At 38.7% G+C, this 17,178-nt stretch overlaps 1 protein-coding gene across 1 annotated transcript; it reads right to left on the bottom strand.

Annotated features, from left to right (window-relative positions):
- Positions 1 to 504: 504 nt before the first annotated feature.
- On the bottom strand, positions 505 to 16,753 carry LOC126769516 (apolipoprotein D-like). Its single transcript, XM_050488376.1, has 5 exons — positions 16,629 to 16,753; positions 2,337 to 2,462; positions 1,354 to 1,484; positions 878 to 1,062; positions 505 to 646 (listed from the first exon to the last, which is right to left on the bottom strand). The coding sequence occupies exons 1-5, from the start codon at positions 16,632 to 16,634 to the stop codon at positions 507 to 509; spliced, it is 588 nt and encodes a 195-aa protein (XP_050344333.1). The 5' UTR covers positions 16,635 to 16,753; the 3' UTR covers positions 505 to 506.
- Between the last annotated feature and the right edge of the window lie 425 nt (positions 16,754 to 17,178).

Below are 17,178 nucleotides of genomic sequence, written 5' to 3'. Positions count from 1 at the left end.
AAAGTGTCAAAACTTATTATTGGTACATAATAAAAATATATAGGCAAACGATATTAATTATTTAAGGTTTGTTGCGTATTCAATTTCTGGTAGCAACGTTAAAACTTAAAATCCAATTTCGTTCTACATTTTCTTGCTAAATGTTAACACACATAACATATAAATCACATATAATAGGATAAAACAGTTCTTTTTCAAGTTAAAAAGTTTTTAGTTCAAAAAGGTTCTAGATATCTGTAATAATATCAAAACCATACTATTACAAATACCATACATATGAATTAATCTTGACAAAGTAATAACGAAGTGTATAATTTTCATAGTGAATTAAAACATATATTTAAAAATTATTGTGTAGGTGGAATTCAAACAAATACGCACAAAGAAAGCCCCCTCATTACAAGAAAGCTACAGATAACATTTATAAATGCATTGAATATTAATAACACATTTTCTTGGAATATCGTATATAGAATTTATTTTTGGAATATTTTGTATTTAGTCATTTAGTCATCGCTAGGGCAATTCTTTTGGTCTGTTCGCAGGAAGTAAGTTCGGTTGATGTTGTTCTTATCAGCGGCTGCGTACGCCTTTTCTAAAGTTTCAACAGGTGGGTCTCGCTCTCTGGTTAATATCCATGCATTCCCTACAAGAAATATACATATTGTTTAATTATATTTTCGTGCGTGTACGTACGTACGTATCTGATTTTAAATATATCTTACCTTTACCTTTTATTAACAGAGAATATCATTTAACAGAACTTAAATAAAAAGTAAGTAATGACCTTCACGCATACAAACGTGTATACTATTTAAATTATAATTACATATACTGAACTAAAATGCAACTATTTAAAAGTAAATAAACTACATACTTGTATGGAAGACGCCAAATTCGTAGCAACTCCACACTAGTGCGAAGTTGTCGTAGTCGGTGTCAACGACCCAGTAGGGTGCGTCCACCTTGACGGGTAGAGATGGGAACCGGACAGAGAGCTTGCCTACATCGGACCGGCTCACTTGCATCGCTTCCCCTTTTATCTCGGACTTCATGCCAGTACTGGTGGTAGAAAAATAAAAATTCCTTATGCATTTTGAACGTGATAAATATTAATATATTGGTAGGTATTCTTCAAATATATAGATAATATTTGCAAAGTTTCATTATATTATTTAATACTGTACAAATTAAGCATTTTAATGAATAAATTATTGAATACTTAGTATAAAAATAATATTCGCTTTGTCGAATATAATAGGGACTTGCTACTTTCCAATACGCTGATGGACTGAATTCATAAAAATAAATAGTGACATATTTAAATTATGGAATATCAGATTAATTACTTACAAAGAGCTTATCTGTCTATTGAGGACGCTTATTACACCATTTTCATTCAGATCATAATTGGCAGTGATACACTTGCCTCCGAATTCGAATGCTGCGAAATATTTCTCAGCTTCATACCATTTACCCAAGTACTGAAATCGATAAGACAAATTTTAACGTAAATAAATAGTTTTAAATTATCCCATATTTACTAATGGATTAAAAGCCGTTTTTAACATGAAAAAAATGCATTTTTGCTGTCTATACATATATATATATATATATATATATATATATATATATATATAGCATATACATATATATATATATATGTATATATATATCTAAGCATTATATACAAATTATAATACAATCTAATTTATAATATGTATAATGTATAATAATTTGTTTATTTTATAATACTTAACATGTAAAAAGCGTTAATTATTTATAAATACATAGACGTAAACGGTAACTTATGATTTACTATTTATCACGTTTCAAATTTCACATAAAATAATAATTAAAGAAGTTTCACATAAAAAATTACTATATGAATATATAACATGATGTTGGTGATAATGTCCTCCTGACCGATTTCAGTTACGGCGGCCAATCTCAAGAGAAAATAGCCAACAGTGGATATATACTATAGTGAGCAATCCGGCAATCCGACAGGCCTCAAAGCACGGCCGTGCTTTCCGAGGCACGGGAGTAAGAAAGTAGAAGAAGTACACACTTCCAACTTCCAGATTCCGGGTTGCTACTGAGAATCTTCGACAAAAAAACCTAATAACTTTTCGCAGGCCTTTTTTTGAACCTAGGGCCTCGGGATCTGCGGCCTTATATCTAGCCACCAGACCAAAGAGGTATTCAAGTAAATTATGACAATATCACCAAAAGTACAAATCAAAACATATGTGCCATCACAATGTAACACTGCTACGTTGGTTTAGACGTTGAAATATCAATAAATAAAGATCACGTTAAACACAAGCACTTACTCGATTAGCATTAAAATCACTCATAGCGGCTACATCTGGGCAGGATCCAGGGAACATCATCTGCGCACTGCATACTTGCAATATTAACCCGCAAAGGAAAATAGCGATCGCTCTCAATACTGACATCTGGGGAGAAACAAGGTCATACTGTTACTTTGAGGAATTATCATTTGAAATGAACGATACATTGTTAACGATATCTTTAATATTTTATGAAATTCAATTGATAATACAATTACAAAATTAAAAACAGTGAAATTTTATTTTGCAATAAAAGTATTATATTTTTATTATTATTTAACTGTATCAGAGGTATCGCATTCGTCGTATGTAGCAGTTACTACTTACAAACTAGAAGTATTGTATATGTAGGTATTTGTACAGATATGATTATAAGATTAATTATATCGACTAATATTATAAAGGGATTTGTTTTTTCCAGTTTCTTTCAAAAGCTGTTTTCGATTGTTATAAAACTTTTATGTTGAATATTTATGAAATTACGTAGTCAGATTTATTGTTATATCTGACTTACCTTGACCGACATAGATTTGGTTTAGCTTAGCATTTTGAATCTAACATATTTTTTTTGAATTATTATAATCATCATGATGTAATCTGATAAGCAAAACGTGTATTGAGAGGCTTCAAAGGGTGTTTGGAGAATCTCTTTGCTATAACAACGTACAGCAAAGAGACTTCCAATAGATTTATAGACTATTTTTGGAAGGAATAAAATGAAAAACTAAAAGTTATCTATGTTGTTATATAAAATCAACAAGAATCGTTTCGTTTTATTTTAATTAATGAATTTTTGTATAAGTTAGTTAGAATAACGTACTTTTAAATTATATTACTTGTAACCACAACAATAAAAAACCACAAAGAATAATAATTGCACAGAATAGCAAAAATCACGCCTATAAAAAGATTTGTAGGAGCTTATCCTTGTTGAAAAATTCAAATAAATTATCGTCAGCCTTTGGGCGAAAAACATGAATGTCGTCACATTGAAACTGGTTTTAGACTCATTAACGAGTATATGCTAAGAGGTGTAGAGGTTCTGCGTATTTTTAATTTAAATATTATTAAGTCATCAATCACATATTGGAACAAGCGTATTAAAATACACAAAAGCTTTAATTGTTCTGTCTTAAGTATTGCCAGACGAATGAGACACAAAATCTGTCCTGGTTGGTTCCGTATTTTCTATCATGTCTTTATACCACTAAATAAGGTATTTTTTAATTATTGATATTGGCAGGCAAACTTGCAAATGGGTTATCTGATAATAAGTCGTCACCAACACCCATAGACATATACCCATACTGTAAGAAATATTACCCATCCCTTACAAATTCAATTAGCCGCTAACCTTGGGAACACCATATCATAGGGAAATATGTGTCTTTGTGCCTGTAGTTACACTGGCTCACTCACCCTTCAAACTGGAATGTTACAATACTAGGTATTGCTGTTAGGCGGTAGAATAGGTGTTGAGTAGGATCACCTAGATACCGGTGTTATGAAGCAAGTTACGAATACTAACTGAAGCGAAACATCGTGGCTTTGGCTGCGTTATCTATGCGTTGTGGATGTTTTTACGACTACTTTGGCTTTCTTTAAGGGTTTTTGTTGTTTCTGTTGTGACATATTCTGAACTCGGCTGTGCAAATGGATTGTTGTTTCGTCTTGAGATTGGTTATGTTGGTTTTCACTGTTGTTTGTTGATTTGTTTTTGTTGTTCAATTATTTTCACTTTTTAAATTTATATAGGGTATTTTTGTTTTCTTTTGTTTCGTTTGATTGTTCGTTGGTTTTTTTTTTTTTTTTTTTTTTTTTGATGGACGTCGACACGGAGTTGTCGTCGTCCGACGCAAATGCTGGGCGTAAACGCCCACTTGTGGGCCTTGCGCTCTTTGATTCCGGTTCGGATACGGAGACCGAAATCAGATCGGCGGCGAAACGTAACAGTGCTAGCCGGGGGAAGCTCACTTCCAAGGGACGCGGAACTGGCCTCGCTCGCGCCAAAGCCGAGCTTAAAGCAAAGGCCGCCGAGGCTAGGGAGGAGGCGTTTGAGCGCTCCTTGAGAAGTCGGGCTTTCCGTAAGGAGACGGCTGTAATCGCGCTTGACTCTGAGGAATCCTCTTCCTCGGAGGTCCGTAGGGAGGATCCCCTAAAATTGGGTGCAGAGGAGCTGCGTGCGGAGGCTGGTCGCAATGCAGCACTTATTCTGGAGATTGCCCAGAAATCCAGCAACCTGAAGGGTGGCTTCATCAAGAAGCTCAAAGAATCTGCATCTTCGCTCCAGTCCATCGTAGATGCTCTGGCATCAAGGACCGAGGCGGAAGAGACGCGCAGGCTTCGCGCTGATAATGGCCGCCTGCGCAAGGAGGTGGACAGCCTCAAGACTGAGTTAAAAGCCCACCGCCGTGAGTTTGCAGAAATGCGGACCACGGTGGCAGTGGCAAATGAGGCGTCCACCAGCACTGTGCGGGACACACAGGCTTTGGAGGAATTTAAGGCCTCTATAATGTCGTCGGTGGGCTTTATGATTAAAGCTCAAATGGAAGGAATTCAGGACCGTCTCCTTCCAGCTAAAGTGCTCCGTCCCCCTCTGGCCGCGGACAAGAAACAGGCTGTAGTGCAGAAAACTGCACCTACATACGCGCAAGTGGTCCATCCGACCCCACCACCGAAACCCGCACAGGCGCCGAAACGGGTGCCTGCAGTCGAGTCAGTCCCGCTGGCACCGACTACGTGCCTATCAGCCACCCCGACCACGTCGGAGTCCCAACCACGGGAGGCCCAGGAGACATCATGGTCCACCGTGGTTAAAAAGGGAAAGAAGAAAAAGGCTTCCCCCTCGGCCGCAGCGTCCGCCACAGTACCATCAACAGTGGCGAAGGCTCCGCCGGTGGCCAAACCGAGGCTGGTTGCTCCTCGCAGGGCTGCAGTAATGGTCACTCTGCAGCCGGATGCGCAGGAGAAGGGCGTTACATACGCTCACATACTGGAGCGCGCGGAGCAGGGCGTTAAGCTTCAGGATATTGGAATCTGTGGCGGCCTTAGGGTCCGACGATCGGCGACGGGAGCCAGACTCCTCGAGCTGCCGAAAGCACAGGCGGAGCAGGCGGATAAGCTTGCTGAGAAGCTCCGCACTGTGCTGGATGGTGTCGCAAGCGTCGTTCGACCTGTAAAGCGAGTGGACCTTAAGGTGACGGGATTGGATGATTCCGTCACCAAAGATAAATTGGTCGCTGCAGTTGCTCGTGCAGGGAACTGCTCCCCTGACTCAGTCAGATGCGGAGTGTTGCAGCGTGGTCCCGGATATATGGGAATGGTCCGCGTCACCTGTCCTCTCACAGCGGCGAAGAAGATATCAGATGCCGGTCGCCTCCTCGTAGGATGGAGCTCGGCCAAGGTATGCGTATTGGAGCAGCGCCCTTTGCGCTGCTTCAAGTGTATGGGCCTTGGCCATACGAAGGTGCTTTGCCCATCCAAAGCGGAACGGGGGGGTCTATGCTTCCGGTGTGGCGTAGATGGCCACAAGTCGGCGGGCTGTACCGAGAAACTGCGCTGTGCTGTGTGCGCAGACGCTGGCAAGCCCTCTGGGCACGTGATGGGATCAGGGGAGTGCAACCCCCCCATCACAAAGGGTACGGTGGTCTTAGGCACCCAGACTACCACCAATGTCGGACGGCGCCAGGCCGAGGAGGAAGCTTCAATGTCAACATGAGCACAAACATAAAGTTCCTCCAGACGAACGTCAACCACTGCGCCGCGGCGCAGGACCTGCTGCTGCAGTCCATGGCGGAGTGGCAGATCGACCTGGCTGTGGCCTGCGAGCCATATTATGTCCCTCCCCTACCTAACTGGTTAGGAGACTTGGACGGCACCGTGGTGGTTACTACCCGGAGTGAAACGAGTTCTCTCTCACTCATTGAGAGGGGCTCGGGTTACGTAGTGGCAGGGTGGAGAGAATTCGTTGTTGTGGGTACGTACTTCTCTCCCAACCGCGGCCTGGCGGAGTTCGAGATTTATCTCGGCTCGATCAGAGCTGCGGTGACCAGGCAGTCACCGAGGCCGATACTGGTCTTGGGCGACTTCAATGCTAAGTCACGTGCCTGGGGCAACCCTGCCACGAATCCGCGAGGAAGGGCTATTCAGGTGTGGGCACTTCTCTCCAGCCTGTCCCTACTCAACAGGGGGCAGGTTTACACGTGCGTGCGGCAACAGGGGGGGTCCGTGGTGGATCTCTCTTTCGCCACCCATGTTGTAGCACGCAGAGTGTTGAATTGGAGAGTAGAGGAGGAGGTGGAGACTCTGTCGGACCACAGGTACATCCGGTTTGAGATCTCTACCTCTCGCAGGTCGGTGGAACCCTCTAGGGTGCCAACCACGCTTCCAAGGTGGTCTCTTAGCCAGCTAGATCGTGAGCTGGCCAGGGAGGCTGCCATCGTACAGCGATGGGGTTCCACAGGAAGGTGGGAGGGCGCCAGTGCAGAAGAGCTAGCGGGCCACATGCGCAGTGCCCTCAAAGAGGTCTGCGATGCTGCCATGCCTAGGTTCCGGCATAGAGCTCCGCGCCGGCAGGTGTATTGGTGGTCGCCCGAAATAGCAGAGCTTCGGGCGACGTGCAGCCGGGCGCGAAGGGCTTACGTCCGTTGTAGGAGGCGCAACGGTTTTGATGCGGACTTGGAGGGACAGCTATTGGCCGCTTATCGTCAGCTGAAAAAAGACCTACAGCTGGCGATAAGTCAGGCCAAGGAGAAAGCTAGGGAAGAACTACTGGCGGGCCTGAACCGGGACCCCTGGGGGCGTCCGTTCCGCGGTGTGCGTGGAAAATTCCGCACGCAGGGTGCCCCCGCGACAGAGACAATGTCATCGGATCTCCTCCTGCGCCTGGTCGGGGAACTTTTCCCCCATCCAGGTGAGCATGTCCCTCCACAGATGGTCCCTCGCTCTATGATTGACGACACAGTGGCTCCACCACTGATCACGGAGCGGGAGATGGAGGTGGCCTTCGACCGCTTGAGGGCCAAAAACACTGCGCCGGGCCCAGACGGGATTCCAGGGCGTGTTCTATGTGACGCTCTGGAATACCTAGGCGTAAGGCTTCGGGAGCTGTTCGACCAATGTCTGTGCAGCGGGCAGTTTCCGAAGCCTTGGAAAGAGGGAAAGTTGGTCTTGTTGCCAAAGCAAGGTCGACCGCCAGATTCTTCCTCGGCATACAGGCCGATTGTGCTGCTGAACGAGACGGGCAAATTCTTCGAAAAAATTCTCGCTGCCCGTCTTATTCAGCACCTCGACGAGGTGGGGCCGGGTCTGTCAGAGGCTCAGTACGGGTTCAGGGCGGGTCGATCAACTATCGACGCCCTGGACGCCCTGAAAACCCGGACCACGGATGCGGTGGCCCGAGGGGACGTAGTTCTGGCGGTATCGATAGATGTTGCGAACGCCTTCAATAGTCTTCCTTTCGAGACTATTGGGGAGGCACTCCGATACCACGGGGTGCCTTCCTATCTCAGGAGGCTGTTGGGGGCATACCTCCAGGACCGGGTAGTCCTCTGGGAGGGGGGCGATGGGCGTCTTGTCCGGCGTCGGGTAGGCTGTGGCGTTCCACAGGGGTCAGTTCTCGGCCCAATTCTGTGGAACGTTGGCTTCGACTGGCTCCTGCGGACATCCGTCCTTCCCAGAATGGGGGTGTTGTGCTATGCGGACGACACTCTCATCACGGCGACAGGGCGGAATTATCAGGAGGCGGCTCGCCTGGCCGAAGTCGGTACGTCGCTCACAGTGGACCGCATAGGAATGTTGGGCTTGAGGGTCTCCATCTCAAAAACGGAGGCCCTCTTATTCCACGGTCCACGTCGAGGCCCCCCTCGAGGGGCGTTTATCACCGTCCAGGGGACGGTGATTAAGGTGCAGGCCCACATGAAGTATCTGGGCCTGACCCTGGACGGAAGATGGAGCTTCGGGCAGCATTTTGTCCAACTTGGCCCGAAGCTCATCAACGCTGCTGCTGCCTTAAGCCGGCTCCTACCAAATGTAGGAGGGCCGGAAACGCCATGCCGGCGATTATACGCCGGTGTTGTGCGGTCCATGGCTCTGTACGGTGCTCCCATCTGGGTGGACGCTCTCACCGCTCGGAACAAGGTTCTCTTGCGAAGGCCTCAGAGAATCATAGCGGTGAGGGTGATACGCGGATATCGTACGGTGTCGTGGACGGCGGCAACACTTCTCGCGGGCGATCCGCCTTGGGAGCTCCAGGCGGAGGTGCTCGCGGAAGTGTACCGGTTCCGGGCGGAAGTGAGGTCGCGTGGCGACCGTCCAGGGTTGGAGGAGGTGCTGCGAATCAGGAGTCTCGCCCAGCAAGCCCTGATTCGCAGGTGGGAGGAGGATCTGAGGTCCCCATCAGCAGGCCTGGCGACAGTGGAGGCGATCCGTCCCCACTTGAGTCGCTGGGTAACGAGAAAAGGCGGCACACTGACCTTCAGACTGACTCAGGTGCTTACTGGACATGGGTGCTTCGGTAAGTACCTGCACGGAATAGTCAGGCGGGAGGTAACGCCCTCCTGCCACGAGTGTGGTGCGCCTACGGACACGGCATGCCACACTCTGATGGAGTGTGCCGCTTGGGGGCCTCAGCGCCTTTCCCTGGCGACTTTAATCGGCGGAGACCTTTCGCTGCCGAGCGTGATAAATGCCATGCTTGGTAGCGAAAGGTGCTGGATGGAGATGGTCTCCTTCTGCGAAAATGTCATGTCGCAGAAGGAGGCCGCGGAGCGGGAGCGCGAGGAGAGTGCCTCCGCTGACCCGCTTCGTCGAAGAAGACCGGGGAGAAGACGCCAGCGCTATGCGCATCTTCTCCTCCCGCCGTGAGTGTCGCCGGGGCCAGAGGGTCTCTGTACCCCGAGTACCCCCTAGGATTTGGAGGCCCGCAGAAGCGGGCCAACCGTCGGGACGGCACGGTAGTATGCGCAAGCGATCCCGTGACGTCCCCCGACAAGATGGAGTGGGTACCGCTGGTTTTTAGTGGGTATTCCGGCGCCTTCAGCGCCGGCGAGTCCCACATACCCCCCCACCTTATGTGGGGGAAACACATAAATGTGTTGTTCCAGCGAGGAAAAAAAAAAAAAAAAAAAAAAAAATACCGGTGTTATCAAACTAACCGCGTCACGATAGCATGCGAAAGCGATCCCGTGGCGCTCCTCGTTAAGACGAAAAGGGTACCGCTGGTTTTTTAATGGGTATTCCGATGTTCGGGGCGCACTCGGCGCCTTGGACACAGGCGAGCCCCACATACCCCCCCACTGTTCCCGTGGGGGAAACGCATAACGCGTTTTTCCAGCGTTAAAAAAAGGTGATAACTAACCAGAAGAACCAAACTTGCAGTAAGTAAAGTAAGTTATAATTCTTGTAATGTTATCGTCTTCTATTATTAACAATAACAAACACATTGCGTTTTCTAAAAGCAAAAACAATACAACATTTAAAATAAGAAACGGAGAACCCGTGCGATAATCGAATTCGAAATTTAAAATGATAAAATACTTAATACTACTTTGCTGCAATATATTTCTTATATTATATAAAATGTATAATATTATATAAAATATAAAATAGTATAATCATATTAGTGTAGTTTAAAAAGTAATTTTAATAAAAAAATACTTTATACCAAATAGCAAAATCGGTAATTGTTAGTGAACGGAAATTAAATTTATACTGCTATAAAATTACATGTATTATCTTTTGATTTTAAGCCTATTAAAGGTGGAGTCGAAGTCATTAATTTATTAAAAAAATATTTGTAGCCTTGTATGATACAGCGTTAATGATTTCTACGACATTTAATTAATATCCAGGCGGTAATCATGTCATTAACAGTAGTTATTGTTTGTTTTTCATGTAATACCTATAAGATTAATATGTTAAGATTAAGATAAATATGTTAATAAAAAAAATTTGAAAAAAACGAAATTCTATTTTAAAAAAAAACAATTCTTCGCACGTTTATTCACTCGCCCTTGACCTTGTATCTGTGCTTTGTGGCCTTACTAACAAACATTGAGTAAGTCCATATGTATAGGCAGTCACGGGCAGGTATTTTTTATTAATTTTACATATTCGTAGAAGCGGTCGAGAGGTAGAAAAAATTAAAAACAAAAAATTTTGTTTGACCAGGTATGCGTAATGGATAATTCCGCTATGATATAATTGGAAATATGTATAGAGTTAACAAAGGTACATCGAATTTACACTTCATGTAAATTATTTATTTAAATCACTTTTTTCGATACACGATATCAAATAATGCAATAAAAAAGTTTTTTTTTTTTATAAAAAATAGCTCTGAGACTGGAATGTTTTTAATGAAATGTGGTTAATGTGTTAAATACATAAAGCATGTACTTCAAATTATTTGCTTCGCGTTACCAGTGGAGTTACTATGAAGGTATCTTAAATCTTTCAATATCTTGGTAGGTAAAAGTAAAATGTCATTTATCAAGTTATTATTTTAAAGAAAAAATTTTATAATTAATATACCAATAAAATATATTAGTTTTCGTGCTCTTCTGTAAACTAAGCAATTTTTACGTTCGAAACGTTTTACTCTATAATATATATAAACATAAATTATTTTTTTATAAACGTGTGTTTAAGTTCTCTTTCATATTTATTAGGTTTACTTGTTACTGTTAGGTTATGAGTGCGTGATAACTGGGTGGATGATAAAACAACATTTAAAATAAGAAACTGAGAACTCGTGCGAAAATCGAATTCGAAATTTAAAATGATAAAATACTTAATACTATTTTTGTTGCAATATATTTCTTATATTAAATAAAAATGTATACGTCACATACTATATAAAATAGTATAATCATATTAGTGTAAATGAAAAAGTAATTTTAATAAAATATTTTTAATAGCAAAATCGGTAATTGTTAGTGAACGGAAATTAAATTTATACTGCTATAAATTTACACATATTATCTTTTGATTATAAGCCTGTAAAAGGTGGAGTCAAAGTCGTTAATTTATTAAAAAAATATTCGTAGCCTTGTATGATATTGCGTTAATGATTTCTTCGACATGTCATTAATATCCTTTTGGATGTGATCATGTCAATACTATAAGATTAATATGTTAAGTTTAAGATAAATGTGTTAATAAAAAAAACAGACAAAAAGCAAATTCTAATTTAAAAAAAAAACAATTCTTCGCACGTTTATTCTCTCGCCCCTGACCTTGCATCTGCGCTTAGTGGCCTTACTAAAAACATTAAGTAAATACATATGTACTGGCAGTTACGGGCAGGTATTTTTTTATTATTTTTACATATACGTAAAAGCGGACGAGAGGTAGAAAAAATTAAAAACAAAAAATTTGGTTTGACCAGTTATGTGTAATGGATAATTCCACTATGATGTAATTGGAAATGTGTATAGAGCCAAGTTATTATTTTAAAAGAAAAAATATATGAATAATGTACCAATAACATATTAGTTTTCGTGCTCTTCTTTAAATATAAAATATAAAACTATATAAATATAAAACGTTTTAACCGTAAAAATTATTTAGTTTTACAGAAGAGCACGAAAACTAATATAGTTTATATATATATATATATATATATATATATATATATATATATATATATATATATATATATATATATAAATTATGTTTTTATAAACGTGTGTATAAGTTCTCTTTCATATTTATTAGGTCTAATTTAAATAACAAAGAATCGTTTATAATGGATTTACCTTAACAATGCTAAGAACCGTTATTGTGTGTAAATGTTGTCTCCGTTTTGAAATCTTAAGCATATTATCTTGTTACACTTATTTATATGTAAATTTATTTTTTACTTATGTAAATACTTACATTGACCAATGTTGGTAGTAAGCTTTAAGCAAGGAATAATTTATTGTAAAATTAATTATTCAAGATAGATTATTTAATACAATTTTTAACAGTTTCATGTTTTATATAGTATGATTTAATTGGATGTATATTTTGAGTGATATAGGTATTAGAAAAAAAAAAGTGAATAGATAAAATTACTTTTAAAATTAAAATCAGTTATATGTAGTGAGTATTTGTTCGGTTTTTTTCTAATTGTACGTTTTAATACTACGCTGTTTACAGCATTTATTTACAAATATAGGCGGAATTGAATTAATCAAAATCAAAAACTCAATATGGTGATAATTATCATAAAACTTTGAGAAATGATAGACTTTTTTTATTACAGTCTTGTAGTGTAATTGAGCTATATTTAAATTAATATACCTTAAGTTTGTGCAACAAGTCTCGGTAGGATATACTTATAAACAAGTCGATTTGACGTTCGCGTTGCCGGCGATGTCATTTCAATACACGTATTCAGCCTAGGTCAGGAGGCTGTACGGTACTTTGAACGGTAATCTTGGGCATGAAAAGTATTTTAAATACAAGTATCAAGAATCAAGAATGAGCGAACGTTCTATTTTTATTGAAATTATATGATCTTAATTATATTACGAATATACTTCCTTTATTTAAACAGAAAACGAAATTATACATAGTTGTGAATCTAACTATCTATCTATCGTCTTGTTTGACCCACTAATATTTGGGGCCAGGGAAAGAGAAGGCTATACCTTATGTCAGTCTAAGAAGCTACTGTATCAAATAATATATTGGCGAATATTATATAAAAAGGTTATGATGGCATCGTTAACTCAACATTAATATCTATATTCAAATAAAAGAAGTGGGATGTGGGAGTGCCCTAAAAATAACCATGTTATACTTACTAAATATATATACACAATTATTCATATACAATGTTGATTTAAAAAATTTAAAGACATGCTCTCACATTTTTTACAAATAACACGGTTATGTTAGTTTTGAAAATCATTTGTGACAAACGAAATAACTTTTAAACAATAAAGCATAATTGTAATAAATAATTACGAATCGCGTGGAAATTTTATTTAATTAAGAAACTATTTGCATTAATAATATTTACATCGAGGAAAGGTAGGATTGTACAGGAAGCAATTTTATATTAGTATATAAAGCCTTTTTAGTTGATCCTATAAGATTAAAATAATTAACGCCGGTATTTTATACGCGTAATCCCATAACTTGTTCGAAAGACCGGTGCTTCGATATCGTATGTATACCGTCAACATGATCTTCTTGTCCTATAATTGATTATTAGCAGTTTGTTATGGCTTCGTTCATATAAATAAAGCCTCCCCTTTATTTAAGGCTGTGGAGATAAATATATGAAGCCACAACAAAATTCAACTTAATAATTAATTTAGTATCAAGTAGTCAAATTATTTCAATTAAAGTAACTTTGTTATGGCTATTTCAATAAATTGCTAATTTTATTTGATAATAAAGAAATCAGTATTGATATGTAAGTATTTATCTAGTAATAATTATTTGTCTGATAACTCATTGACAGGTAAGTTGTTATAGATTTTTATCCGAGAGGTATGTGTTTTAGTTAAGTTTCATGTCTGAGTATATTTTACTGATGTGTCTTATATTAATTTTATAGAAAATTATCATCATAAACTTGGTAGAACTTAATGCTTTTAAAATGTTTATTGCAGTCGTTTTGTAGCAAGCTACGTTAAATAAATTTCGATATTAAAATACCTTTAGTAAGCCTAGTAGACGATTATATACATAAATAAGTTTTACGCCTCCAATTGCAAAGTTTGCACCTGCAATAGTTGAAGATAAAAAATCGAATGATATGAATGTCGAAAATATAAATGAAAAAAAGTGATACACAAACCGAATGACGGTGATTCACTAATTCGACGCTTGTATTCTTTAAAACGCTACACTTATTATAGTCAATGTCGCACTACACATATCATTTTCTGATATTTTTCGATCCTTGCTTGATTGCTACCATACAATCCAAGTCACTGTCATTCATATTTCTTTACAACATAAGTTTTCACCTTCCTTGATATTATTAGTGTGAACTAAATAGTAAGAAAAGAACAATAAACAAAATGACACTTCTAACGCTACTTATGTGAAAGCTCGATGCACGTGGTAGCTGGCGCAAACTGGTTTAATTCGGTTTTAGTGACTGTGTGAATCACACTACTACAAACATAAATATGTCACGAAGCTGATTTGATTTCTATATAATAGTAGGATGTATTTTGTATACAGACAGCGCAAATTACATAAATAAAAGCGCAATCTTTCATATTCTTGTACATTACCCGTAATAAATTAACCCGAATCTTGCTCAAACTACAACACATTATGTGTTGGATACCCAATATGTACGTATACAACACAATACTGGACACATACATACACACATTATTAATACATGAACAAGTACATCTCATTAGCTAACTTCTAGTACATTTAAACAGAATGGTTGATGTTTAGTTTATGAAAGCCTTGGCTGGGGTGTTATCGTGCCCTGAGATGGTCTTCAGCTATTGGAAGCCTACACAGATAGGACAGTCGCCAGGGCATCTCAGTAGCTTGCGTAAAGGATGCCGGGGCGGGACCGATTATTGCTTGTTTTTTGTCGCTAGTATGGCACTCAGTCAGGAGTTCCACATACCCATCGTATCCCAATTAACATGGGGTTCGTAAATGCATTGTCAACAAAAGAAAGTTTCGCAAATATATTTTCAAATCAGACTTTTAATTCCTGAGATTAGCCCTAACAAAAATACAAACTATTCAACTTTGAAATGTTACCCTAAAATTTTATTTGTTTAATTGAATACTTAATATAACATGTTAGTTTTGATCTATATTTTTTTCCTAATTGTATTGAAATCCAGTGGCAACCCTACCAATGAACTCGTTTATATAAATCGGTTATTAGAACTCAGAAAGAGAACAGTAGGTATATAAATCAATTCGATACGTGGTATTATGTAAAAGACAGACATGACATGACATGATACGAAAACAGTGCCTATAAAAGTTAAGGCATTATTAATGAAATCTACCGTAACAACCGTAACAGCCTGTGCATATCCCACTGCTGGGCTAAAGGCCTCTTCTACCTTTTTGAGGAAAAGGCTTGGAGCTTATTCCACCACGCTGCTCCAATGCGGGTTGGTGAAATACACATGTGGCAGAATTTACGTGAAATTAGACAGATGCTTAGGTTTACTCACGATGTTTTCCTTCACCGCCAAGCACGAGATGAATTATAATCACAAATTAAGCACATACAAATTCAGTAGTGCTTGCCCTGGTTTGAACCCACGATCGGTTAAGATTCACGCATTCTAACCTAGTTCGAGATGGCCTAGTGGCCATCTCGTACGAACATGAAATATATATTGAAATCTAGCAAGTTATTATAGTTATATCAGCACATTTTTTAATTGTACGTAGCTACTACCTATGAACAGTATTATTATTTTAACAATAACTTAAATACAGTAAGACATAAATATCCTACTTGAAGACAAGGTTATCCAATAAAATATACATTTTACACTTAATTACACAATGCATTGCTGATGTATATACATTCGCGAAATTTTATTAATCATGAATCTGGCTCGAGATGGATATAGTTACAGGCAATTTTTTGTCATTACAATTGTTCATTCCAAGGTTATTTTATCTAATAATTTGACCAAATTAGAATATTTAATGTTTTTTCTTTAATCTAAATCAGATGAACATGAAATTTACACTGTAATTATATTATTTTTGTTTTAAATATATATATTTTAATTCCTTACTTATAGTTTAAAATTTAAAACAAATAATAATTTTGATATTTTTATGGAATTTATAATTTTGTGCAACAATTATTTAGCTATACATTGAAAGTTATATAGGTATATAATTGACTAGTAACCAAAAATCGTCGGTCGTCAAAATATTAAAAAAAATGCTAGCAATTATTCATCGCACCTAGATTCCATATATTGGATTTATCGGACTCCAATATGAAAATAGTTTTTAAAAATTGAAAATACATATGTTAATTTTTTTAAACTAATCGATACGTATATTTCATATTAAACAGTAAAAAAATAAAAATAAAATAGATTTAATATAATTTGTTAAAATAAGAAAAACAAGCTTCATAATATAGACATATAAAACAATTGAGGCAGTCAAAATTATCGTAACTACATAATAACCGGTCATATTATTGTACAATTGTTTTTGAAGTTTGTACCTTATAACGAAACAAATAAGGATGTATGAATAAAACTGTTAAAATAATTAAATAGAAACATAATTATAATTATAACTCACCTTCATAATAATTATTTTTAAATTCGTCTATAGATTAATACACAAATTTATTTATACAAAAACGTCTGTGCGATCCACTAACTGGCCAAGCGTCGACTGTACTGGCGTACATACAACCTACGCGAGATAATTATTAGAGAATACTACCATTTTTATAATCTACTGTGTAATACAGTTTAATCTACCTAAGACGATCGCGGTGGTGGATGTTAACCTTGTTCACGGAGACAAGATTTGATCGTATTTGGTGAGAAAAATTAATGAGTATTAGTTGGTATTACTGACTTTTTATGAAACCTCAGAGATATGATGTGTTTTAAAGGAAAGACCCATCTTTTTTTTTATCTAATAGAAGACTAAACTCTTTCATATTTAATACTGAGCTGCGAACAAGTTTTTGGGGTTACCTACATGCGATGATAAAAACGGAATCTTAAAAAATTGTTCTGGTGTTTGTTAGTAATATCCTACTTTAAATTAAAAAACTTAAAAAATTTAAGCTTTCACAGAAAGTTAAAAAAATTTTTTATCCATTTCTATCACAATCGGT

This window comes from Nymphalis io, chromosome 1 (genome assembly GCF_905147045.1).
Source record: "Nymphalis io chromosome 1, ilAglIoxx1.1, whole genome shotgun sequence".
Lineage (NCBI taxonomy): Eukaryota > Metazoa > Arthropoda > Insecta > Lepidoptera > Nymphalidae > Nymphalis > Nymphalis io.
Note: the sequence above shows the minus strand (reverse complement) of the source record. Positions and strands in the feature narration are given on the sequence as shown.